This window comes from Lissotriton helveticus, chromosome 1_1, assembly GCF_964261635.1.
Source record: "Lissotriton helveticus chromosome 1_1, aLisHel1.1, whole genome shotgun sequence".
In the NCBI taxonomy this organism is placed as follows: domain Eukaryota; kingdom Metazoa; phylum Chordata; class Amphibia; order Caudata; family Salamandridae; genus Lissotriton; species Lissotriton helveticus.
Window position 1 is genome coordinate 327,730,255 of NC_136057.1, and position 27,542 is coordinate 327,757,796.

Sequence of the window (27,542 nt, forward strand, 5' to 3'; positions counted from 1 at the left end):
CCAACCAATATATTCAAACATCTGACCCTAAATGTATTAAAGGATATTTCATAGATCAAACGCTTCACATACAAATGGTACAATTCAGTGCTAACACTTTTGACAACTGATGTCTGTTAGTACTAAGTACTTGTGCAAAAATACGTTATTGAGCTTTCATAGAACCATGCATTAAAGAGAATGACATACATATATTACAAAATGTTCCAGGCCATAGGATGTGTAACGTTGTTTGTGCAAAAATGAGAGAGGAGTGCATAGGAGGCCAATGCACTTGAAGTGAAAGAAACCTTTTACTCATATTGTTTTGCATAAGAATGGAATTAGAGGTCCACACAGTGCTTGTGCAAACCTAACTTATGTACATCTACCATTTATTGATTGCTGAAGAAAGTGCTCACTCCTTTTTCTTAATCAGATATTGATGTCTTTTATGCCACTTCTGATAATGTGAAGGTTCCATGGCAAGTTTAATATCAGATACCAGCTGACTTGCTCCCACGACCACTGAAAACGTCAACCTGTTACTTGGTCTCTACTCCACATTACATTTCTAAGAAGTATTACCTCCTTGTTAGTCTTCCTCGCCACACGACTAACACAGTGAGCTTCAGCTCCACACCAGAACCTTCCAAAGCAAAAAAGTCAGCCTCCATGCCTCCCATCCCTTCCCATTATGGCCGACCCAATATACTCCATGACCACTATAAGAGGCGGGCCGGCCCAACCCCAAAGCCCGAAACTACCAAGCCCAAACATGAAGCCGATAGCCAGACAGGGAGGGAGGGATGGGAACTCATTTGGCAAGGAAGACTAACTTGGAGTAATGAAGATTACTGGTAAGTAATCGGGCTTTAACAGAGCGACCACTCAAGAGCCAAGGGTAACGTGTGGGGAATAAAGGAAAGCTAAAGGAAACTAGTAATGATGTGCAGTCAATGAATATGTAAATATCTGATTTCCCAGAACAGCCAAGACACTGGGTTCCTGGGCAAGAGAGCATTTGATAACCCGGAGATCAAAAAATGTTACTGAGGAAGGATTGGAAATAATAGAAATCCCTGCATGCAGGGATGAAGATTCTAATTTCTAAGGTGGTTTAAACAATGGTCAAAGTAAAGACTTGCAATGAAGGGTAAGGTGAAGCTGCAGGAGAACAGGATTTAAAAGATAGGACAGATAGAATCACGCAAAATGGCGCAGAAGTGTCCTTGATTTTGGTTTCTGCCCATACAGACACAAAAGTGCTGTACCCAATGCATGCACATGTGCAATTTTCATTGCCCTTTGTGCATCAGGAGGTAGGTAGGTTGAGGCTGGGGGCCAATACAGCTTGGTAATCTATTGATGGTTTTCTACAAACAGGCTCCCACACATTCAGTACTATTGCCATAGTGGTTGACCGACCACCCATACATCCTTGGAGGCAACCACATAAGAGTGGTAAGACATCACGCACCATCCAGATTGTGTGTTCCCCATTGAAAACAAAAACACAGTGCCAAGATTTTTTTTATTTAAACAAAATTCATTAGACCTATTTTGTCGAAAATGTGTAATGGTCTATCTGGAGAAAATCTTTATTTTTTTTTTTTTTTTTTTTTTTTCGGTGCAAGACGTTTATTTAGTACCGTTAAGTATACACAGCATACTGCCACAACCCGGAGGCCGGCTGCTATAGCACATGTCAGTAATCACGAATAAACATCAGCAAAAAATCAATATTGTGTTGCAAGGCTGTATACATAAAAAAAAGGCAGCAGTAACAGTACATGTAAAGGAAGCATATAAATGCGTCTTACTTTTATCGTTGTTTGGTTAACAAAGAGAACAATGAAAACAAACAAAACAACATCGTCATGAGTGTGCGCACCACAAACGAGTAGATTTCGGAGGGGGGGTGGGGGGGGGGGGAACAGCATCCCGCAGCAACCAGGTGGACCATGGGTGGGTAAGGCACACAGGTGAGTTAAGCAACAAGGTCTGTTCAGAGATACGGCAAGGGGGGTAAAGTGCATAGTGCAGTCACAAGGCATACAAAGTTGCAGGTAGGTCCAAAGCAGTTCAACACATCGTTTTCATCACACCCAGAACAACGTTACAGATCACAATTCATCATCACTCGGTGCTTCCGTTATCAGGTAGCATTGCAGCGGGGCCCAGATATCAGTCGGCCTGGACGACAGTGGCAGCAACTCCGCATATGTGTGCAGTTGTTCCTGACAATACACCAGGTCCCGTATCCATTCCTTAAATTTGGGCGCCCTTCCTCTGCCCCATCTACAGGCCACCCTCCGCTTGGCCAGCAACAAGGCTAACGCGACATACTTGCGGTGTGCCGCCTGCAGGGGTATGACCCAACCCAACAGTGCCATCTCAGGAGTCGGCAGCACCGTAGCATTGATCATTGTAGAGAGGGCCTGAAATACCAGATCCCAATACTGCCGTACAGTGGCACAGTCCCAGGCAAGATGTAGAAAGTCAGCTCCAGGGGCTCCACACCTATCACAGTTATCAGTGTCTCGCAACCCAAACCGGTGTAATCGAGCCGGGGTATAATACAATCGGTGCACAAATTTGTAGTGAATAATCCTATACCTGCTGCTGGAGGAGACACGTTCTGTCTGCAGTAAGCTAAATTCCCATTGTTGATCGGTGAGTGGGGCAGGCAGCTCTTGATCCCATTTCGCTTTGGCAGGAAGTGTGGTGAAGTCAGTGTGTGTTCTAACAGATCTGTACAACGTAGACACAAGCTTGCACGGATTCGCAAGTTGCATCATGTGTTGCAGGGGTATGAGGATCGGTGGCTCGCGCGGAAAGTCAGGTGTAAGGGCCTGCAGCCCATGTCGCAGGCGCATGTAGTAAAACACCTCTAGTGAGGTAGGGAGTATGGTACCAAACAAATGATCCCTCGTGCGGAACTCGCCATCATGATATAGATCCCCCCACGTTCGGACATGGATTTTAGACAGTAAACGCTGGAAACCAGTTTCCTGCAGCAGCTGCAATTGTGGGTGATAAGCCAGGGGCATACATGGAGCGTAGAGGAACTGCAGCCCCAGGGAGGCACAAATGCGTAACCAGGCCGTGATAGTGCTAGATAAAGTGTTCGGGGTCTTATCCCTCCCTTCCACAACGGCATACAGAGCTCCCTCGATAGGCGTGGGGTGCGCCAGCCAGTGCTCCGCAGCCAGTTGTGGCATGTATCTCGGCTGTCTGACCCAGAAGTAAGCATAGTGCGCCTGCGCCGCCCTGAAGTACAGCTCAAAATCAGGGACACCGAACCCTCCCCGTACATAGGGCCGTGTCAAAATCTCCCATTGGAGCCTAGCTTGCTTTCCACCCCACACCAATTTGAGCATTTCAGACCTCAGTTTCTTAAAGAAGTATGGACCAGGATGGAAGGGTATGTTGAGAAACAGGTAAAGCAGCTGCGGCAGTACGACCATTTTAAGCAAAGAAGCCCTGCCCGCCATTGACAGGGGAAGTGACACCCACCTCGTGACCTGGTCTTCAATCCTACTAATGGCAGTGCCATAATTCGCTCTCATAAGCGCTTCCCGGTCCCTCTCAATGTGAACCCCAAGGTACTTAAAATCACCCTCAGTCCAAGTGAGCGGATATTCCAATGGGAAGGCCCGTGTGGCCGCCGTGAGTGGGAATATGCACGACTTGGTCCAATTTATCTGTACTCCCGAGAGAGTCCCGAATCTAATGAATTCCCTAAGTATGGGGTGTAGGTTGTCCCGAGGGTGCCGGACATACAGTGTGATATCGTCCGCGTACATGGAGATGAGTATTTGTCGCTGGAAACAGCGCAGCGCGCTATCCTTATAATGTTGCCGCAGTTTGGCAGCAAGGGGTTCCGTGGCGATTGCAAAGAGCAGGGGGGATAGAGGGCACCCCTGCCTCGTACCCCTAGAGGTCTCAAATTCAGGGGAAAGCTGCCCATTAACAAGGACTTTGGCCGTGGGTCGTGTGTAGAGCAGTTTGATCCAGGAAACAAATATAGCCGGGAATCCCATGCGGCTCAGTACCCCAACGACGTAATCCCACTCCAGGGAATCAAACGCCTTGGTGGCATCCAAAAAGATGGCCGCCATGGGCAGGTCCTCATGCACAGAGTCGTACACAGAAAAAAAGGTGCGTAGATTGTGGGATGTAGCCCTCCCCGGAACAAAGCCCGCCTGATCCGGAAGGATCAGGTTAGGCAGCAGTAGGCTAATGCGGGTGGCAATGAGCTTTGCGAGAATTTTCACATCACACGTCAACAAAGAGAGGGGTCTATAGGAGTCGCAGTGCGATGCAGATTTCCCGGGCTTGAGTAAAGAAATGATAAGCGCAGTTCTCATTGATGCGGGGAGGTGCCCCACCTCCAGAGCGTCCTCATAGACCTCCCGCAGTACTGGGGCCATGAATTCAATGTATGTCTTGTAGAATTCAATAGGGATGCCATCTAGGCCTGTAGCCTTGCCTGATTGCATACTCATAATCGCCTCTTTCACCTCGTCCAGCTCAAATGGGGCACTCAAAAACGCCTGTTGAGCGTCACTCAGCCAACCAAGCGCGACATCCGCGAGGTAGTCGTCCAACGGCGGGCCCCCCAGTCCCCTAGAGGTGTACAGCTTACTGTAATGGCCCACGAACTCGTTAAGGATTTGCGTGGAGTCGCGGAGCAGCAGCCCCTCGGCTGTTTCTAGCTCTAGTATAGTAGTAGGCGCCCTCGCAAGCCGGACCGTAGCCGCCAACACCTTCCCAGGCCTATCTCCTTCTCCATATTTCCGCGCCACCCAGTATTTATGTCTAAATCTTGCCTCACGTGTAGCCTCCTCGGAATATTCAGTAATCAAATCCCGAATCTCTGCCAGAGTGTCGCTAGTGGGGCGCGCTCGGAGGGTCTCTTCCGCCCGGCCCAGTTTTATTTCCAGCGCCTTTAAACGGTTCAGGATAGCTTTCAGTACCCCCGAGCCCTTCGCAATGCAGAAACCCCTTAGCGTGACCTTGAAGGCCTCCCAGACTGTCTCCACTGCATCCACAGACCCCTTATTTCTCGCAAAAAAATCTAAGCATTCATCGCGCAGCGTCTCTCTAAATTCCTCATCCAACAGCATTGCTGCCTGCATGCGCCACGCGGTAATAGGAGGGCCCAGCTCAGCACCGCGCATGACGACTAGAACCGGGGCATGGTCCGAATAAGTCCGGGGGAGGTGTCTGGCATATGTGACAGTGGCATACATGCGCGTGGACAGAAAAAAATAATCAAGCCTGGCCCAGGACCTGGCCTGCGCCGTAAAATGCGTTCCCTCCCCCTTCGGCCCGCAGTGCGCTCGCCAAGCATCCACTAGGTGATTCTCCTCCAAAATGGCGCGCAGCACCTCCCGCCCTTTCGTGTAGTGATGTGGGGCCGGGTGTGAGCGGTCCAGGGTCGGGTTCACAGTGACATTGAAGTCCCCCCCCCATATTATGTGTTGTGACCCCGCCTCCAGTATAGCAGCCCAGAGTGACTCAAAGTACTGCGGGTCGTCCACATTAGGGCCATAACAACACGCAAGGGTGACCGTCACACGGCCCAATCTGCCCCAAAGCAGGCAATATCTCCCTTGTATATCTGATTTCATGCCAGCCATGGTGAAGGGCGTTGACTTTTTAATCAGGATTGCAGTACCACGGGCATAGGAGGAATACGAGGAGAACACAGTACTCGAGGCCCATCTGCCACCAAAGGCTGGCAACCTGTGGGGTGCAAAGTGCGTCTCCTGCAGAAACGCTATGTGAACATTATGTCTGTCTAAATACCCCAGAACATGGCGTCTCTTCCGATGATCCCCTAGGCCCCGCACATTCCAAGTAAGAACATTCAGACAAGTGTCCCCCATCCCACCATCCTTTCATATAATAGAACAATCCGACTGCACCAACAGTCCACACAGTTAGAATTACGAGCGGCCAGCAGAAACTCCGGCCACCACAGATGGCAGTCCCTTAATCCCCCCCACATAGCAAAGACAGGAGACCAGCCCACCCCAGGACGAGTGGAAGGTCGAAGAGGTAAACGTGCACACGCTTGACTACATGACAAAAACATAAACCCAGTGCAAACCCAGGCATCGAACATTAGAAAACGTAACCGTTGCCAGTCAGCAAACAGGCCCCTGAACAGTGCCACCCATGAGGCTTCCCAGTTGTCCCCTCTCGAGTAGCGACACAGAGAGAGAGGAGCCGGTAACCACAGAGTAATAATTCGGGGCCACAGGCCCAGTTCGAGGAAAGCGAAAAACATGGACCAGATCAGCACTAACTGACCCCTTAAAGAACTTCCCCCCTCCCCCACCCACTGAAGCGCCCCCAACTCGCCAGTACCCTGTGCCCACCCCCCTCCCCGATTAAACCCGCAACAACCCAACAGTAAAAGTGCATTAAGCAAGTCCAGTGGGGCACACCCATTCGGGGTTCTAGAGGTGCACCGTCGTCCACCCCCGCCTTTCCTCACCGCAGTTGCCGCCATTCTTACCGTCTTTGTCCGGGCGAGTGAGTCAGCATGGGGGGGGTGGGGTCCGGCACGCTACAGAACCTGCAGCACCACCCAGCCCTACACTCCTGGGGGCCATATCAGGAGCAGTTAACAAAAGAGAAAAAGAAAACATATATCAACGAGTCAGCAATAACGAAGGCGACGAACCCAGTTCATTCCGCACCAGAATCGTGTCCGCCATCAGCCTGTGCAGCTCTTTTGTCCCGTTTCGGCAGGGTTTTGATGTACTCCTCGACCTGTTGCGGGTTCAAGAAAAAATGTTGCGTGCCCTGGTGCGTCACACGGAGCTTGGCAGGATAAAGCAAAGCATAGTCAACGCTCAGTCCCCTCAGTTTTCGTTTCACGGCCAGAAACTTCCTGCGCTGTTCCTGAACAAGCGGAGTAAAGTCCGGATAAATGGAGAAGGACACTCCCTCAAAGTTTAGGTTTTGATTCGCCCTCGCTGCTTTCAACGCCGCATCACGATCACGATAGTTCAGCAGGCGTGCTATTATGGGCCTCGGTGGAGTGCCAGGTTGAGGTTGAGGTCCAAGGGAACGATGGGCCCGCTCCACTATAAATTGTTTGGAGAGAGCCTCCTCTCCCACAGTGGCCATGAGCAAACGTTCTACATATAACTCCATACGTCCCGTGTTTGTGGATTCCGGAATTCCCGTAATCCGGACGTTGTTCCGCCTGCCCCTCGCTTCCAATTCTTCGTTCTTGGCGGCGATCACCCGTAAAATGTTATCCATGCGGGATAGTCGCGTGGCCTGCGATGTTGTGGCATCCTCCGTTTCGGAAATGCGGCGTTCGGCCTCCGTCAGCCGCTCGTCGTGTACATCTATTCGTTGGACGATGCCATCCATCCGGGCGGAGAGCTGGTCCACCTTGTCCACGACTGTGGCGAAACCCTGCCGCATCTCCTGAAGCATAGTTGCTATCTCCGGGACCAGGGGGGTAACCTCTGCCGCCGGGCTTCTCGGCGGCGCACCATCCCCCGTCTGCTTCGACCCCTTTCTGTGCGCCGCCGGTTCAAATTGCAGCCTGGGCTGCCGGGCATCTGGTTTCCCCATGCCAGGCAAGCAAACAAGCGCACCGCTGCGTCAAGCCGCTCTACTAGGAAGCACACGCGTGGGCAACCTCGGCAGCAGGTCGGTTCCGACGTCTACAGTCCAATATAGGTCGATGCCTTGCAGTTGTACAACAGGATGTCTTCAGTGCAGTAAGCAAGCTGCCGGGGTAGGGTCCCACTGCGAGGTTGAAGGGCCAGGCCCGCCAGGCGGAGGTGCGCGAGACGTAGTGCGGCCTATTCGCCTCGTGTCCGTCCTGGGCGTTGCGTGCGGCACCACGCCGCTTACAGCGAGGTCTCAGCTCTCGGTCTCTCCCGCTCCAGACTGATCTCGATCTAGCTCCGTCCCCGAAGGTCGTAGGATCTCCAAACTCAGACAGAGTATGCGTTAGATATATCTCAATCCCCCAGACCGTTTTCGGGCGGGTGGGCGCAGTTTTAAAGGATATAAGGAAGGATAAGAATGCCAGGCAGCCGGAGCCACACTAGAGTGCGGCCATTCAGCTCGTGCGCCCTCTAGCGCCCCCCTATCTGGAGAAAATCTTCGTGGATAACAGGATACATCTTTTCAAGTCAATCTCAGCAAATCTGTTGCATAAGCCATTCATTTGAAATCACAGAGTTAGAGAGAATTAACCAAAGATGAAGAGGTCCTTCAAAGAAATGTGCTTTTTGTTTGCAGCCTGGAGACAGTTTTACACCAAAAGATGAAAACGGAAAGAACATTTACCACAACGTTGACTTCCGGGATACATGGCAGGTATGGATCCGCACGGGAATGCCTGGTGGAAGGATTGATTATCATGGTATGATTCGTATATTGAACGTTGCCAGTGTGAGTGAACTTAGTAAATGTAAATGACATCAAGCATCAGCTTTTGTGATTTTAGTTTGACTTTGAGTGCCAGAACGGATGATGGATTGGAAGGAATGATATCTAGAGTGCTTACAATTGTCTAATTTGTGGTGCAGACAAGTTAGGACCTGCATGGGAAGAGCTGGTGCAGTCTCTTGTATTCTGCCTCATAAACTATGGCTGAACCCACCTAATCCCTAGAACTTTCCTGAAGACTGCAGAGTTTTGAATCTGTTAATCGAGAACTTCTCCTAACTCCCGAGTTTTAAAAGAGGTTGAGAAATCTAGTGATTGGGCAGCAAAGAAGGTCAGACTTTGTGGTACGTGTCTCATGCAGTTTGGTGTTCTAAAAATCTTCTAGCTTGTGGTCATTTCATGCCGCTATTCAGGGGCATATCATGCTGCTGATTTGATGTTATTCCTTTCAGATTTGGTAATGTTCCACCTGTCATTTTTTGACGTTTTACAGAGATTTCATGATATAGCATGCTGATGTTTTAGGATATTTGGGGCATTTTATAGATATTTATGAAGGTTTGCCGCTGTTCTCCTGGATGCATTTCATTGAATTTTGAGACCATTTTAGAGAGGAATATCAGAGCCTTGATAGATCTGGCAAATATGATGTTGATAGCCTTAGTTCATTCATTGCTTGGCTACATTTTAAACCGATAATTCTGAGTATATTGATAAGGATTTAAGTAACAGACTGTTATATTTTGTGGTTACATATGGTCTCTCACTGCACGGAGATTTGGCATTGCAAGCTTATATACATAGTGTATATCATGGTAATTTGGAGCCAGTCAAACATAATGATTTTATATTGATAAGTTTGTGCATTTTAATATCAGTTTAAGAGATTTGATGATATGAGGAAACGTTCATGCTGCTTTCACTGCTCTGGTGTTTGCATTTGGCTAGACTTTTGTGAGGCCTTTTTTCATTATTTTCATTAATTTAGTGGATCAACGGGGCTATTTATTTTATAATGCAATGTGGCATCTAAAATATATGTAGCAAATTGTGGTACATAACATACACTGAGTGTGTTTCAAAATACTACAGAGTTGCCCCTTTTGGCGATCATTCTTCAAAGGAGAATCACCCCAGCAATTATCTTTAAACATGAATGTATTGACTCGAATACCAGGCCTGAAGTGGTGTTAAAGTTACAATGTTACTACTTCTTTTACAATTTCTGCTATGCGTGGGAGAACCATCACCAAGCTACCCTTTGGGGCTGAATGTTTAATCTTTTCCTTGCGTTGTTTGACGTGCCATTGTTTTCAAATGTTGTTGGCAGATTTGAATGTGTGAAAGGTTGTTTCCCGCTTAGTTCTCCTTCAGTCCCACTATATTTTTTGCAGCTGGAGTTGAGCCAAATGGGAGTATTTTAGGTTATATAGATAAATATTGACATGATTTTGCATTGTTTCCTATGTAGGCCATGGAGGAGTGCAAAGATGCAGGGCTTGCGAAGTCCCTTGGTGTGTCCAACTTCAACCGTAAGCAGCTGGAATGGATCCTGAGCAAACCGGGGCTGAAATATAAACCTGTCTGCAATCAGGTAAGATGACCATCACTAACAAACTCAGCCCCATTAAAAAAACAAAGTTGGAATGTGACTGTTTGAGATTCCTACCTCACATTGCTGGTGCCACTGCCCCCTGGGCCCTCCCACTGTAGGTTTGTGACGTCAGTTGAACCCCCAGTAGGACAACATTCTCAATGGCCACTGGTGGCTCTGCCACTCTTGACAGGTAAAATATGATAAGAGTAGCAGCAGCAGCTCCAAAAGCACAACTCTGCTCCTTAGCAGAGGCAGTTTTGGTACTCTCCCCTGTCCAATGGATGCTCTCCGAAATGGATTCCTGCATGGGGACTTGTGTCAAAATACGGCATAGGAGGAGCTTAACCTTACACACCCATCCTTTGCTATACATTACTCTAGGCCCTAAAGTCTAGGGCTCATAGATATGCATGTCTTCAGGGTCAGAAGTGGATGGAAAGGTGTTCTGAGCCTGGGTGCTGCCTAGACAAGGACCTCGTGTTTCAAAAGGACAAGTTTCATGAAACATCTGATATATAGATAACGATTACAACTCCCATGAGCCCACAGGTCTCCAAGGAACTTGTCCATGGTGGTAGCCATCTTATAAGCATATAGTGTAAGTTCCCCTTGGTTTATAGCATCCTTGCTAGGCAATCATGATACATAGTTGATGCAGCAGGGACTTGTAGTTGGAATGCTGGTATTTGTTCCTCTGTAAAGTCGAATAAATCCATCCTGAAACAAGAGAAGTATCTTGCAAGGATATGGTCTTGCACAATTTTTAGAAAGAGTTACAAACTTGTTAGCACTTATTTTCTATCCATCTCTTAGGATTACAACGTTATAGTACTTGCTTGTTTTCACCAATAGGCATTCTTTATGGTTATGAACTCTATTGCACTGGTTATTGTACAAGAAGTAACACATGTAGATTATGAAACATTCCTGTAACCTTCAAAAGAAATATATTGGTACAAAATGATTGTTGCATGATAATGCTGGCATAAAAACTAAAACATGCAGTACTAACAAATGCCTTTCCACTTGTCATGCTGAAGGTAAACCAAGCACTATTCTTCCTGGAAGCTCTGTACTCTCCTCATCACCTGGATGTAGATTCAGAAGTGTAGTTCCTCTACAACACGTTCCCCAAGTAAAGGACATTTTAGTTGGACTCTGGTCTTGCCTGAGACGGCTCTCCAGACAGGAGTCCTCAACATTCTAAATGAACTCCAGTGGAATGTTCTAAAAGTGAGTATGGGAGGGAAAAGGTACAGGGAAAGGTAGGTAAGGAAATATACTATATAGCATACAACAACCCGACTTTATGGGTCAAAAGTATGTGGATTCCGTCAATCAAGTCACCATCTAGTCGAGGTTCTAAGAAAACTGGAAATCAAAAGTCCAAATCTGACAGACAATACAAAATGCCCTTATAAAAGGTAACTAAAGCATTACAAACCAATAACAGACCAATAGTATGACAGCAATGAACTTTCTAATAAAAAGGAATGCAGCCACAAAAAAACACTTTGTAGGTGACTGCTGGAAACAGCTGGTCTCACAACTTATGCCATAAGGAAAGGATCTTGAAGAAATCCTTGAGCTAGTTTATTGACAAGGCTCTATTTTTGGGCATAGCCCGTATCCACCAAAGTTTGCCTCAAGCCAAGAAGCTGTTAATTCAAATTTACAAAGAAATGGGGTAAAATTCATGGAAAGATAAACTTGATAAACTAAAATATCTGCCCTGAAGAGATATGCTAAATTGTATGACCCAAGCTATTGCGACAGGAGCTGGAAGCAATAGGAAAAAAACGTACGTGGCTGTTAACCGGCATGTGGACAACAAACTACCTATGGCAAATGTTCTTGTTGAAAACCTTTAAGAATGTTGGCTTCAGAGAAATGATGGTGTTCTTTCAAGGCACTGTCAAGCAGTGCCTCAACCTAGGTTGGCTAATACTTAAAACTCACGATGAAGGTGAGGAATTGAGGAATGTTGGTAGCAAGCAAAGGAATCTTGACTGACTCAAGAGCTAATAAACACCTTTCACCATCACACCTTCATGAGATCTGTTTCTTGTTAATCAGGATCAGATGTCCATGTCTGCTCGGAGAGGCGATAAAAACTGAACGAGCTAAAGAATAAGATAAAATGAACGATTCTTAGACCTCTTGAATCTACTTACACTAATCCGTGGCTCCCAGCCTTGCTCATCCTTGCGCTTAGGTTAAGCATGGTAACAAAAGGAGAACAAGGGCATTAGGAAGTCTCCAAAAAAAGTGCCTGAAACAGGGATGATCAGCAGGAAAGGCCAGAAGTGAGAACAAAGAAGAAATTCCCCCTTCCCCCGCAGAGGACATAGAAGATATGCTGAGTACTATGTACCCATCTCAGGCAGCACGCCCTGCACACCTTCTACTAATCATCAGTAATAAACTATTATACTTTTTCACTCAATTTCGCCTCACATCTTTTCATAAGTTAACTTATCTATGCCTATGTAATGTTTTGATATAGACCGTTTTAGCCTTTTGTATGCCAAACAAAAACAACCCTGACATTCAAGAATGGTTCAAGGCTATCACAGCTTTAAACTGCACCCCTATCATTGCAGACTCTGCCAAAACTCTTGGAATAACCCTTAACGTCAGCTTGTATATGCGTGACCCTATCAATCCAATTGGCAAAACCGCCAGATTTCACCTGAGCTACCTCAGAAACTTGAAACCCTTCCTCGACACTCCTGACCTAAAAATGGCAATCCAGGCGCTAGTCATTTCCAGACTAGAATATGGATGCTCCACCCTCACAGGTCTACCCAAGAGGTCGTTGGCCCCACTGAAAGCTTGCCTCAACGCCGCCACCAGATTCCTAACTGGTTCAAAAAAATTCAACCACATCTCTCCCCACTTGAAAGGGATCTATGACATAATATCGACAGACAGAATATCTACATACAAAAATATTGACACAAAAATATCGACATCAAAAATATCGGAGTTATATCTTCATAAAGGTAAGTACAAAAATATCGAAAAAAATAATATCGTAGTACAAAAATATCGAAATTAAAAATATCATTTTTTAAAATGTGTTAATAATAATGTAAAAATAATGTACAAATACAAATAATTTTACAAATATTAAATAAAAACATTAAAACATATTTAAAAAATTATAACTAATACATATACATTTAAAATAAATTAAAAACTCTACATATAAAGTAATATATATAAACTTACTCCACATATTGCAACAGTAGGAAAAGCGTTGGATAGCGTAGGGTTAAAAATTACTATTCCCACTCCACAGGGTACAACAGTAGAAAAAGCGTTGGATAGCGTAGGGGTTTAAATTACTATTCCCACTCCAGAGGGTGCAACAGTAGGGAAAGCGTTGGGTAGCGTAGGGGTAAAAATTACTATTCCCACTCCAGAGGGTGCAACAGTAGGGAAAGCGTTGGATAGTGTAGAAGTAAAAATTACTATTCCCACTCCAGAGGGTGCAACAGTAGGGAAAGCGTTGGATAGCTTAGGGGTTTAAATTACTATTCCCACTCCAGAGGGTGCAACAGTAGGGAAAGCGTTGGATAGCGTAGGGGTAAAAATTACTATTCCTACTCCAGAGGGTGCAACAGTAGGGAAAGCGTTGGATAGCGTAGGGGTAAAAATTACTATTCCCACTCCAAAGGGTGCAACAGTAGGGAAAGCGTTGGATAGCGTAGGGGTAAAAATTACTATTCCCACTCCAGAGGGTACAACAGTAGGGAAAGCGTTGGATAGCGTAGGGGTTTAAATTACTATTCCCACTCCAGAGAGTGCAACAGTAGGGAAAGCGTTGGATAGCGTAGGGGTTTAAATTACTATTCCCACTCCAGAGGGTGCAACAGTAGGGAAAGCGTTGAGGGTAAAAATTACTTCCCACACTACTCCCCCTTTAACACACAACACACTACACATACAAAAAAACACAATTAATATAAATTTCAATTCATGAATTAATAACAATTAATATTATTAAATTGATGTAATTATAAATGAACTAATTAACACATATTAATGACTAATTAATTAACAATAAATACCAATAAATAAATACAATCTCTTTAATTAATTACATTTATTTATATCACACCCTATTCACCTATAAACACACAACCCACTACACATAAATAAATCACATAATTTAATCACTTAATATTTATTAATTACCAACTAATTATTAATTAACAATAACAAAAAATTAAATATATTAGCACATTAACTCTAACTAATTTAATTAAATAATTAATATTATTTAATTACCAATTAATTATTAATTAACAATAACAAAAAATTAAATATATTAGCACATTAACTCTAATTAATTTAATTTACTAATTATTATTATTTAATTACCAATTAATTAATTAACAATAACAAAAAATTAAATATATTAGCACATTTACTCTAATTAATTTAATTAACTAATTAATTTAAATTAATTACCAATTAATTATTAATTAAAAATATTTACAAAAATATATTAATTAATTAATTATTATTACATTACTTCCCACCCTATTCCCCTATAAACCCACAACCCGCTCTGATACTAAAACGCAAAATGTAAACAAAATTACTAATTTTCAAACATACATTACAAAACATATTTAACAAACATATAAACATAATAAAATACATAACACTAAACAAAATTTCGATATTAGTAAATTTCGATATTAGTAACATACATACCTTAAAAAACGATATTCTGTCTGTCGATATTTTGCACATCGATATTCTATACCATCGAAATATAAAACATCGATATTATTGTATTTTGATATTTTAATTTCGATATTTTGTTTCACTACCCTTGAAAGTTCTAAAATGGCTTTATTCTCGATCCCAGTATCCAACTTAAGCTGGCTTGCCTCACCACAAGGATCTATACTCCAATTCCCCGGCATATCTGGCCCAGCAACTTGTGATATCCGGAGGAGCCAGAAACTCCCCATCTGCCAGAGACCTTTTGCTCCAACCGGCACGCTTGCGGGAAAAAAAAAGTACAATCGGGCCTTCTCTGGGGCCGCACCTAGAATCTGAAACTTACTCCCGCCCGCCATCAAAAGACTACCCTCTCTGGCTTGCTTAAAAAAAGCAGCCAAAACTTTTCTAATGGGCAAATTCCTCCCCTAACGCTGACATTACATGCACCTCAGTGTCCCAGTTCCACCCACTATCTCAGCATTATCCATGCTTAGATAGTGGGTGGAACTCATCCACACTGAGACTGTTGTTTTAAATGTTTCCACCTGTTTTTTTTCCCCACAGGTATCCTGGGATTGAAACTGCCTGCCTTTTTGTACAATGTATCTCCCTGTTTTTTATCCTAACTGTATCCTCCGCCCCAAAAAAGTCCTTTGTTTACCTCCTATCTATCCTGTAAAGCGTTCTGATACCCTCACAGGTTTGGTTTGTGCTCTATAAAATTCTAAATACATTTTTTTAAAAATAATAAAAAAGTATGCAACAGCCTGGCTATAAATAACACTGAAATTGAATTGACTCCAAAGTCACTTTAATTTTTTTGTTGTATCAGCTCTCTAAATTAATATATTCTAATGTAGGTACCTGCTAGTAAAATGAAGTCTTTTGTGACAGCATGCTCCATAAAGCTAACTAATCAGTAAATTATTTTGCAGTTGATTTATCCAATATTATTAGTAATATTATTCCTGTTTCCATTTTTTGATTCCATAGGTTGAGTGCCATCCATTTCTTAACCAGAGCAAACTTCTGGAGTTCTGCAAGTCTAAGGACATTGTACTAGAGGGCTATTGTGTTCTGGGCTCAAGCAGAGACGCGACGTGGTAAGAAACTATGACATTTTTCATAGCTTAGCACTAATCTTGACAATTCACCAACTGTATCTATATCCCTGTAACTGTCGCCTGAGCAATTACAGAAGTGAGAGCTGCAAATACTCACTGTAACCTGTGAGCGTGTGACCCCACAAGTAAATGTGCAGCATTCTTGTTCCATTCATCTAATAACCCATCCCTTCTTTTCAACATCAACATGTCAACTCAGCGAGACATCCAATCTTGTAAGTGACACACTCTATAGACAACACACTGTAAAATACGGTCCAGTTTGAAAGACACTGCATATTTTTTTGCCAACTCACTATGTTTCTAAATAACTAAGCAATTCAGTCTACATATATTTAGTTATTTATGCTATTGGGTGTTCTACATAGTTTGCATACTACTCTGTAACTGATTAATTTCCATCACAGAATATTCCATTAGGTGGTCAAAGAGCAGGATATGGAAAATAGTGTTGAGGTACCAGAAAGGTTCATTTAGTAGAAGAGTTCAAACCTGACCTTTACCTCTTCATGAAATTAGTTCTTCACATATATAAATCTCTCTCCCATCTGATACAGCAGCCACATTGGAGATCAGTGAGGAAGCTGAGCAACTCCCTATAGGACTAAACTCACCAGATAACAACAATCTCCATAGCCTGTGCCTTGAAAAGGAGGTTGACAATGTGTCTGAACTTGATTAATATGTCAGGTTGGAAATGGATTTCATCAGGATAATGCATCTGTGGTGGACAATTAACACATCAAGTGAAGAGCTGATGAGTGAGGTTGTGGGTTGAACCAGGACTGATAGACCCAAGTTGTCAATTTTGTTATTGCACTTATTGCTGGGGATGCTGCATGTTAGAACCATAGATAGTTTATTGACCTCTTTTAGAGATTTGACAGGAACAATCTGTATCAGTGAAGGAGGACTGTGGCATTTCTCTAGCAATCATGGGCCATGAAATTAGTCGTAGAAAGTACCTTAAGTATCGTCACAGTTTGATGAGGATCAACAACTGATATGCTTGCCCATAGTTGGCAGATTTTGCCTTTGAAACATGTAATTATGTAGTCATAGCTTTGAAATGGGAAATGTAAGGAGAGTGAAATTTAATAGACAGTGGTATAGTTATTGGTTATACGGTGCCTTAGGAACATATATCAATTCAGGATAGGATTGAGTTATGGTGCTGCAAGGTGAGGAGAACCACCAACCTGTCCCAAAGTTGTGGCCAAAGCCAACATAGAAATTCACAAAATCCTCAGCACATGTCTGTAGAGTAATATTAAATACCAATGCAAGTATACACAAATGATAAACAAAAAATAAACAATGGCCATTGTGACACCATACAAAAAAACTGGTGTGCACAAACTCAATTCAGATATAAACATGACATAATGTGCAAGTGCAAAGGCATGCACATGGTGGACCTATAGTCAATGATAGTGACTTCGTGAGCATCAATTTGTGAAGGTAAAACCAACTTATCGTGCAAGAATATTTCATATTAAAAGACCCTAAATAAAGGTGATGGAGAAAAACGTAATGATTTAAAAGCTCCCAAAGCCCAAAACTGTTTAAGGGCATCTAGACCAAGCCACAAATACACAAGACCGAAACTATATAGAAACACCTGGGCCGTGTATGTCAAACCCTTCTCTCATTGCCGTCAGTACATAAATAAAGCCCTCAAAGAACAAAAGGGGTGACTACTATCATACCCATCTAGTCAAATACATGCATCACCATTGTGATATTTCTTCTAAAGAGGGTACCTTCAATGTCATTGGTAGCAACCTATGTGTAAGTTAACAAAAAACTACAGTTAAGACCCTGTCAAAATTGATCCTCTTGATCAAATATGTTCACAAAATAGCCTTATGTATCAAATCACCACCTACTTTCCATGTAGTGATAATTCTATCCCACACGCTTTAGACTGCGAGTGAGTCTAGTATCCTTGCTTTGAAGTGAACAAATCCGTAATTTTCAGTAAAAGCACCCCTGTAATGAGAAGGAAAAAGCTCCAATGTGACCACCTTCCCTGACGATAAGTGCTTACTTTGACACACTTTCCAAAATCATTAGTAACCATATGGCGCTCAAGCGAGACCCACAAGTAAAAGATCCCTAAATTCAAAACAAATTCCCGCACTGTTTAAACTCTGGTCGCAAGCCCAGAAACTTACAGCTCCGTGTCGTAGTACAGCCGCAACTACATCAGTCTGTCCAGTCCTCAAGTACGAGAGCCGGCAATGAGAGTTTAACGCTCTTATAGACCTGTAGCTATGATAATAGTAAGAGGACAAACTCTGCCTAAACATGGCAGCCATCTTGCAGTGTGAAAATGTCAATTCCATATACACAATAAGTCATTTCAGGCTAACCACAGTCGTGCTTAATCTAATCATGTCCTGGGTGCGAATAACAGAACTCGGTTACCGCAATCTGTGAATCGCATAGCTAAAAGGAATTCCGAAGCGTCCACAATTTGACGAATAATTCTTTAGTGATATTAAAAAGTCAAACTTGCAACATATGGGTGTGTGCATTAAAGCTAGGTAACCAATATTGATTCATAACCAGATCTAGTCATCACAATCTAACAGCCTCACAAATCATGTCTTATATACTGAAACATCATCAGACGGCGCCATTGACTAGAGTGTTCATGAAAATATGCATTGCTAATTGTCCAAACAAATGTGCGTTGAATCAGTAGCTGCTGTGAGAGCTTTCTAATAAAAAGCTTTATGCACACACTTGTACGATGAATACGTGCTGGCTTCTACCCAATGGGTGTGGTTGAAGCTCAAGTCATAGGTTACTGCCTATTGCTAATTCAGACTGAAAGATGAGATGACATCATGCGGTAAGTTAGACCCAGGGTTACTGGTCGAAGCAAAATATAGCTTCAGTACATGTGCATAAGTAATTAATGCATGAGTGATAAATGCAAACTACATATCACAAGAAAAAAGTGTATTATTTGACCATAAAAAAGACCAGATAGCAAAGTACACGCATGCAGAACTATATCTTGTAGCGTATCAGTGGATTGTATTACAGCTTTTATAAATAGCCAGCAGCTGTCAACATTATTCACAATTTCTTGTGTGTATGCATTTCAGATATCAGACAGTGAGTTTGCCAAGGATTCATATGTGGGTCATTTATGGACCCTGAAAGAGACAGTATCTGATAATGTAGTAATAACCTTCTCTTCTCTTTTGAGGACCTTTTTTAATATGCACAGAATTGTATAGATGGCAGGGAGAAGATGCTAAAACTGTAAGCATCTTTCCCCTGAGGCGTGAGCCGGGGGCGCTCTTCCTTTATTTCATGTGCTAACTTAATTTTGAGTGTGCTAATACTGTATCTGGACTTGTTTTTAGAAATTGTACATATTTTATTGGGCACAGTTTTACTATTCCTGATAATGTGACCGTGAAGGGGAGAACGAATTTACCTCCACGCTTGTCATCTCTGCCTGATTCTACCGGCGCAGCCGATTTGAGGCGCTGACGCCGGTAGTCGCGGAATTACCGCCGCCATCTTGGGAAGGCAGGGTAGCGGTCCAGCTTCTGGACGCTTCCCGCCCTCCCGCCTTACTTAAGGGCTCAGTTATGCTCTCCCTGTAAACTGTAAGCATCTTTCCCCTGAGGCGTGAGCCGGGGGCGCTCTTCCTTTATTTCATGTGCTAACTTAATTTTGAGTGTGCTAATACTGTATCAGGACTTGTTTTTAGAAATTGTACATATTTTATTGGGCACAGTTTTACTATTCCTGATAATGTGACCGTGAAGGGGAGAACGAATTTACCTCCACGCTTGTCATCTCTGCCTGATTCTACCGGCGCAGCCGATTTGAGGCGCTGACGCCGGTAGTCGCGGAATTACCGCCACCATCTTGGGAAGGCAGGGTAGCGGTCCAGCTTCTGGACGCTTACCACCCTCCTGTTATGTATAAAAGAAATCAATCGTCACGTCCGCGCAGCGGGCGGGCGCAGCGCCGAAGGCGCGCCGAAGGCAAGCCCGTCTGCGCCCGTCCGCGCCTGGCACGGGCCTAGGGCCAGTCCCCCTGCCCAGGCCATTGGCATGAACCGTGTCAGCTGGACTAGAGAACAGCTTTTACTAATAGGATCAGGATCCTGCTCAACAGCGGTCCGCTGCCCTCCTAACAACTTAGACAGCCATTCCTATCACTGCCCTCAGTGCAACCTGACTCTCCTTCCCTGGAGTAAACGCAGGCCACTATTTACCCCTGCTCCGAGCAGTTCACGTGTGTTAAAAGCAGCTTTGATAAATTGTAGATCCCTTCCTCGTCACTCACATGAGATTTGGTCTGCTCTGACCACTCATAGTTGGGATATTCTATTCCTCACGGAATCTTGGACTAAAGATACCTCTAATCCGGATATCTATCTAGCCACCCCCCCGGACTATCGCTTCTTGGGTATTAACCGAGAAGGTAAAACGGGAGGTGGGCTTGCCATTCTGTTCAAATCTCAACTTAACATCACTATAAAAAAACTCAGCAATATTGGGATGATCGAAGCCATGTACTTCTCAATTGCAGATTCTGCGTCGGTTTTTTTAACCGGCATCTTAGTCTACAATCCACCAAAGGCAGCCCCTTCCTCCTTAACGCAACTGGTTCACATTATAACTGACCTGTCTCTTAAGCACCCGCATTTTATAGTTTTAGGGGATTTTAACCTACATGCTGATGACCCTACCTGCTCCCAAGCCACTCGATTTATCGACTCTCTTCAGAGCCTGAGTTTGACGCAATTGATTCATGGCCCGACGCATGTAGCTGGCCATACATTGGACTTAATTTTCTCTAATCTGCCGGATACCATCACTCATCCGACACTTCCCCTTACATGGTCCGACCATTACCTTCTCTCGGTCGATATACCACTTCCTCAGGCACCTATTCCGGTGGAACTGGGAACAGACCAAAGGAGAAAATGGCACAAGGTCAACTGCACTGCCTTAGAGCCTGTCTTTAGCTGTCCTTTGGAGCCGCACATCGATAATATCGATGTTTGCGTTACCAAGTTCAATGCGACTCTACTGTCTGCGATTGACGGTATTGCTCCCTTGGTACCTGTCTCATCTGCGAGATCCCGTCCCTCTGCTCCTTGGTTTTCAGCGGCTCTGCGTGAAGAAAAGAGCCGCTGCAAAAAATTAGAACGCAGCTGGAGACTAACCTATGACACAGAGGCAAAACGTATTTATAGAACGGCCTTAAAAAAATTTACCAAACTAAAAAAATCTGCCATGAGAGAGTTTTTTTCCTCGCAAATTAAAGATGCAGACAACTCGGCAAAGACATTGTTCAAAATTGTCAAAGATTTTGTCAAACCGCCGGCCATGACGCCTAATAACCTAGCTAATCAGTCTCTTTGTAATGGATTATCAGATTTTTTTCAGGAAAAAATAGAGAAAATCTCTGCTTCTTTTCCTCCAGTCACTACATCTGAGCACTCCCTTTCCCTTGTTTCAACCAGTCTTATCACTGTTCCTGCTCTATTGGCATTTAAGGACCTCACCCCAGATTTTGCACTTAAATTACTGACTCAGTGCAAATCAGGCTCTCCTCTTGATCCGGTCCCCCCTAAGATTATGAGTGACTTAGCTACTGCACTTATAGAACCACTTACTTCCATATGGAATGCCTCTTTACATCTAGGCCAATTTCCCACTGTATGGAAGGAAGCTATGCTTGTGCCTATTCTGAAGAAAACAGATGCGGACCCCACGCAATTTTGTAATTATCGGCCTATCTCTCTCCTTCCTAAACCAGCGAAGGTTTTGGAAAAGGCCGTTCAGTTGCAACTCGCAGAATATCTGGAGAATAATCTTTTACTCCATGACTCCCAGTCCGGTTTCCGTACGGGTTTTAGTACGGAAACTGCATTGCTAGAGGTATCGGAGACCGTTCGAGAATGTGTGGATAAGGGCGAGGAGGCCATGTTGGTCCTCCTCGACCTATCCGCCGCTTTCGATACGGTGTCCCACAAAATACTTTTAGATCGACTGGAGCAGATTGGACTGGGTGGCACTGCTCTGTCATGGATTAGTTCTTTTCTCCAAGGACGATCCCAGAGGGTCCTTCTTAGACCATTTATATCGGAGTGCAAACCTCTTGTGTGCGGAGTCCCGCAGGGCTCTGCTTTGAGCCCACTGTTTTTCAATGTCTACTTGGCCCCTTTGGCCAATGTAGTGGAATCATGTGGAGTCAGAGTGATCTCTTATGCTGATGATACTCAGCTGATATTTTCCTTTAGAGATCACTCTGACTCCAGCCTTTCCAGCTTTCGCCACTGCCTGAGCAAAATTTGCTCTTGGATGTCGGGTAACCATCTCCGACTTAATACTGACAAGACGGAGGTCCTGTTTTTTAATCAAAAAATGATCATATCCCCCTCACTGTGGTGGCCAACAGTACTTAACCCCCCTCCCATCCCGGTGCATGCCGCCCGCAATCTGGGGTTTCAATTTGATGATATGCTTTCTTGTGGCCCTCAAATTAACAAGGTCACTGCTGCCTGTTTCGGAAAATTAAAGATGATGAGAAAGATATTTCCATTTCTGCCGATGGACGCGCGCAGAACGGTGACTCAGGCCTTAATAACCTCCCATCTGGATTATGCCAACAGTCTCTATGCTGGGGCTCCTGCGTATCAAATTGAACGTCTTCAAGTAGTTCAAAATGCTGCAGCTAGACTGATTGGCAACATCCCTTTCAGACATCCGATTTCTGCGTTTCGCAAACAGCTTCACTGGCTACCTATAGCCAGTCGCATTAAGTTTAAAACGCTCATTCTTGCTTATCGAGCCCTGAATGGAACAGGACCAGTATATTTAAGAAAGAGATTGGTACTTTCCCATTCTGTCAGAGACCTACGTTCTAATAACTTACGTCTCATGACTGTTCCACGCTTTCGCCGTGCTAGAACGGGTGGCAGAGCCTTTGCAGTTCTTGCTGCCAAACATTGGAACAGCTTACCTTTGGACCTCAGATTTGCCCCTTCCGAATCTCTGTTTCGTGGCCGGTTGAAAACCTGGCTATTCTCATCTATCTAGATTGATTCTCCTTTTCTGCTTACAGCCTTAGCGCCGGGACACCCCCTTTGGGGGTAGCCGTGCGCTCTATAAGATTCATAAATAAATAAATAAATAAATAAAAAGACCAATCAGTATACCAACCATCTAACTCCAACTAGATGTGGGTGCAGCATGGCCGACACCAACACTGTTACACAAGTGACAATAGAGTACTGGAAATTCTCTCCTGTGGGATATAACCCCATCCAGAGGTGGATCAGAGTGCTTATTTTTTTTAAAAGGACAAAGGCCCTGTCTAACCCAAGTGACATGCCAGAGGTATTTTTTTATTGGGGCTGGGGGGGTCATGGGGCTTGAATTTTAAGATGGAATCTAAATAGGGGAGTCTTTAGTCCTTTTACAAAATGCAAGATGTTTCATGCTGTTATCAGGTGGAGAGGTACAGAGCTACAGTAGTCAGTGGCGAAATTCAAAAAGGATTGTTTCAGGTGAAGGGAGGATTTGCCGGTCTTATTTTTCCATTGTTTTCAGATCGTTGAACTCAAACGTTTCAAATGTATCCATCTCTGAAGGGATTGCACTTGGGTGGCGGTACAAACATAGATTTTTTTCTATGGTCATGTATCGGTCTGGTTAAATTGGCAATTATCCTGGTTTAGTAAAAAGAATTTCAATTTGATGTGAAAAAATTGTGTAATTCTTTTTTTGTTTTAAAAGCCTCATGGCCCTGGGCTGAGTGAAACCCTAGTTTCTTTTTCATGTTACTCGATATCAGTCAGGGTCACCTTGCTCAATTCACAATACGATTATCTTGTTGACTTACTTTCCCTGTTGGTCTTTCCCTTGCTGACTTTGTTCTTGTTCCCCTGCCTCTGGCTACCCCTACTACTTGTCCAGTGCCTCAACCTAAAAATGGTCCTTGACAATTTCTTTGGGTGGCCCCATAGGATGAAAATCGGAATTGCCTTGGAGTGGGTTGGTCATAGGGAGCCCTTAGATTTCCCCTGCAACTCCTCAGCTCTACTCCTATCAATTGAACTAATAGTCCAATGTTGCTACATTGGTATTGATTTGGGATTTTGTTAAGGAGGTTTAGTATGGTACTCGTTCTTAATTCACGGTTATGCCAAAGGCGTTAAAATCCTTCTTCTTGATGAAATATTGTGAATACCAGGAGTCACCAATCCAAGTGAGTAAGTCCCAAGAGCAAAGAGTCAGGATCAGCGAGTGAATGAATCAAGGAAACAAGTAAAGGAACACAGCCTTGCTCTAACGCACCCTCCAACCATACTGAGGCACTTAAATAGTAAAACAACAGCAAAAGGAAATTACATTAAACACCATGTGACAGGAAACATAAAGGATTGGGAAAGTCAGGAAGAAACCAAGGGAGGAAATGCCATTATAGAAAGGAAATGAAAAGAGAACAAAAACCTGAAGTGGACTAGCAGCAGAGATGCCTTTAAAGGCAGCTGCACACCCACAGGCGGATGATTGCCATTTTGAAGCTGATGAGAGAAGGAGGAACAGACAGGAGCCCAAGAGCATGGGAAGAACAAGCCCAAGTGAGAGACTTGCCTAGCTGCAGACTTGCCTTGAAAGGCAGCTACAAACCCACAGGCAGATGATTGCCATTTTGGAGCTGATGAGAGGAGGAGCAACAGACAGGAAGCCAAGAGCATGAGAAGAACAAGCCCAAGTGAGAGACTTGCCAGGCGTGCAGTTCCAGGCTTTGCATGGCATCTTCTGAGAACCCGGAACTGTGCAATGCCCCAAAGTACCATGGTTATTGGGTGCCCAGGTGACCTGAAAGCTGCCGATGCACCAATCATTGTAGGCAGAAAGAGAAGAGAGACCATGGTCCTAATACCTTCTTCTTTTTCAGTGATCTACTATAAATAGGTTGTTAGATAATCCTTTAGCTCTTTTATTGATTAGGATCAGCCAGTTTTGAGTGCACTTCCATGCAATAAAAAAAATCATGTCTAAAAGGTGGCTCATCTGAGAATATTCTTGGTTCATTGGACACAATGAGATGTGCTGGGTCTGCTTTCATCTACAATTATTTTGTCACATTCATAACAGCATCCCAAACATCTACATGGCTTATTTATTGCTAAATATTTAAATCCCCTAGTAAGGATGGTGTTGAGAGGAATTTTATCACCGTGTCATCAGTGTAGGCCAGACCGACCTCCGCTGATAGAGGTAGAGGCAATAGGATTGGTTTTCAGTGGTGCTTGCATTATGTGCAGTTCGTCTATTCTTTAAAAAAAAAAATATTCACAGCTTTTAACTTTTAATACGCCCTCCCCTTCCCCTCCCCCCTGAAGACCAAGATCTCGATACAAATCCATGTTCGAATCCCAAATTATTACAAACATATTTTGAGAAATGTGCAGCACATGGAGCATATAAAAAAACACAAAACAAATGGGGAAAATACGCAGACATCTGGAACTATGCTCCTTCTAACAACTTAAGAAGTCCCGCAGTATAGCTAATACCCCTAGGAGTGATCTTGTATCCTCTGCAATAAAGGTCCCCATATCAGCATACCTTTCTTCCTTTTATTTACCCTTTTATTTTTGTATATGGTCACTTCCAGGCTTCAGGTCGCAAGTAGTCTTGCCCTCCATTGTGTAAAGGCCGGTGGTTGTGGGTCCAGCCATGAGGAGGCTATGCTAAGTCTGAGAACCGCCATAGCCACAAACATCAACCCCTGCATGTGTATGGGCCGCTTGGTTTCCGCCACCCCTAACAATATTTCTTCAGGTGAGATAGAGATTCTTAAATGAAATAACTCAGATAAGAGGTGGATATATCTAGTATTAGGTTAGATAGTGTAGTGCAGGTGGCGCACATATGGATAATATCAGCTTCAAACAGTGAGCAGCGAGGGCATGAAGTTCCCTGTCGGGTTGCCCATTTAGCCATTTTATAAGTAGTGTAGTATAGGGAAAAGAATGTTTTGTAGAATTAGGCTTGTAGTTTAATAGACATTAAACAAGTTTGTGACAGCTCCAACTCCCGTACAGGGGTTGCGTGCTGCACCGGTAGATTGGTCTGCCATCTAGCATAATGTTTATCCAAATCGTCAGGAAAAGTGCTATTAAAATTCTCGTAAATTTCCCCAATTTTAGGAGTGGTTTCACTACATAGATTTTCTATTGCTGCGTTAATTTGGAATTTATCTCGCAACCCCGGTTTCCTTAACAAAAAATCCCTGATCTGTAGTTATTTAAAAAAATCCCTATGGCTGATATCATAGCCGGGTCGTAGTTCTGAGAACCTTTTCAGCCGATTTGATGTATACAAACAGCCCACCTGGCAGATCCCTGTCCCGATCCATCTGGTCATGCACCCATCATGGAAAATCTCTGGGAGATCGTTGTTACAGCTAAGAGGGGTATACCAAGAATATCGCCCCAGCCCTACCGTTTTACGGATATTGTTCCAAACTTTGAATATGCTAGAGATCGTCTTAAGTTTTATTTTCTTATAGTAATTGTCGTTGACATGGCGCCATAAGCACCCCTCGTATCTTTCCCCCAATATCATTTCCTGCGGTGTTGGGATTAGGTGATTGCTGGTTTCGTTAGCTATCATATTCACACAGTACTTGGCCACCGTTGCCCAATAATGTATCTTAAAGTTTGGCATAGCTAGTCCCCCTCTTCCTTTCGGAAGCATAATCCATTTGAGAGCCCATCGAGGTCTCTTAAACCCCCAAATAAATCTGGAGAGCATAGTTTCAATAGTTTTAAAGTATTGAGGAGAGAACTCAAGGCAGATTGTTCTAAAAAGATGTAAAAACCTAGGTAGAAACAACATTTTAATCAGATTACACCTGCCACCGATGGTAAGATGCAGATTATCCAGTGTGATCAGTTCTTTTCTAGTGCGACCTATCATTGGTTCAAGATTTAACTTCACAATATTATCTACCTTGGAGGTTAAACAGACGCCAAGATACACAGCATGATCCACTACCCTATTATCCCTCATCTGTACTTTACCGTTGTTGACAATCTTGGTTTTCCCAGAGTTCAGTTTATAACCGGAGGAATTACCAAATCGCTGTGCCTCTTCCTCAATTATCTTAAGCGCCTCATTTGGATCGGTGGTGACTAGAGCTATATCGTCTGCATGTGCTAAAATTTGTGTTTCATGGTTATTAACCCGAATGGGTGTCGCAAGAGGATGGCTTTCAAGTTTGCGGATAAAGGAGTCGATATATACCGCAAATAAAAGGGGCCAGATGGGGCACCCCTGTCTAGTTCCCCTCGTAATACTGAAGTTCTCAGACATTGTCCCATTTATTGCAACTCCAGCACTTGGGTTAACATAGAGTCCCTGGACGGCCTTTATAAATCCCCTAGTGATTCCACAGTTCGACATAGCTGCCCATAGGAACTTCCAGGAGACCCTATCAAGCGCCTTTTCTGCGTCCAGTAGAATAAGGGCCAAAGGGTCTCCTGTTGTCTCAGCATGGTCAAATAGATCTGCCGGGGATAAACCCGTGTTGGCGGGTTGAGACGATCTTATGAATCATCGGTGCCAGTCGCCCCGCCAGGAGTTTAGAATAGATCTTTG

General features: G+C 44.0%; 1 protein-coding gene and 1 long non-coding RNA gene across 4 annotated transcripts in view; one reads left to right on the plus strand and one right to left on the minus strand.

Moving 5' to 3' along the window:
* Positions 1-27,542, minus strand: part of LOC144804246 (uncharacterized) — a 467,319-nt gene that overhangs the window by 392,600 nt on the left and 47,177 nt on the right. The gene's annotated exons all lie outside the window — the stretch shown is intronic.
* LOC144804085 (estradiol 17 beta-dehydrogenase 5-like) overlaps positions 1-27,542 on the plus strand; it is a 182,601-nt gene that overhangs the window by 92,983 nt on the left and 62,076 nt on the right. The window contains exons 4-6 of the mRNA XM_078671898.1: positions 8,266-8,343; positions 9,887-10,009; positions 15,749-15,858. Of these exons, the coding sequence (XP_078528024.1) occupies positions 8,266-8,343; positions 9,887-10,009; positions 15,749-15,858 (311 nt within the window). The remainder of the gene's footprint in view (positions 1-8,265; positions 8,344-9,886; positions 10,010-15,748; positions 15,859-27,542) is intronic.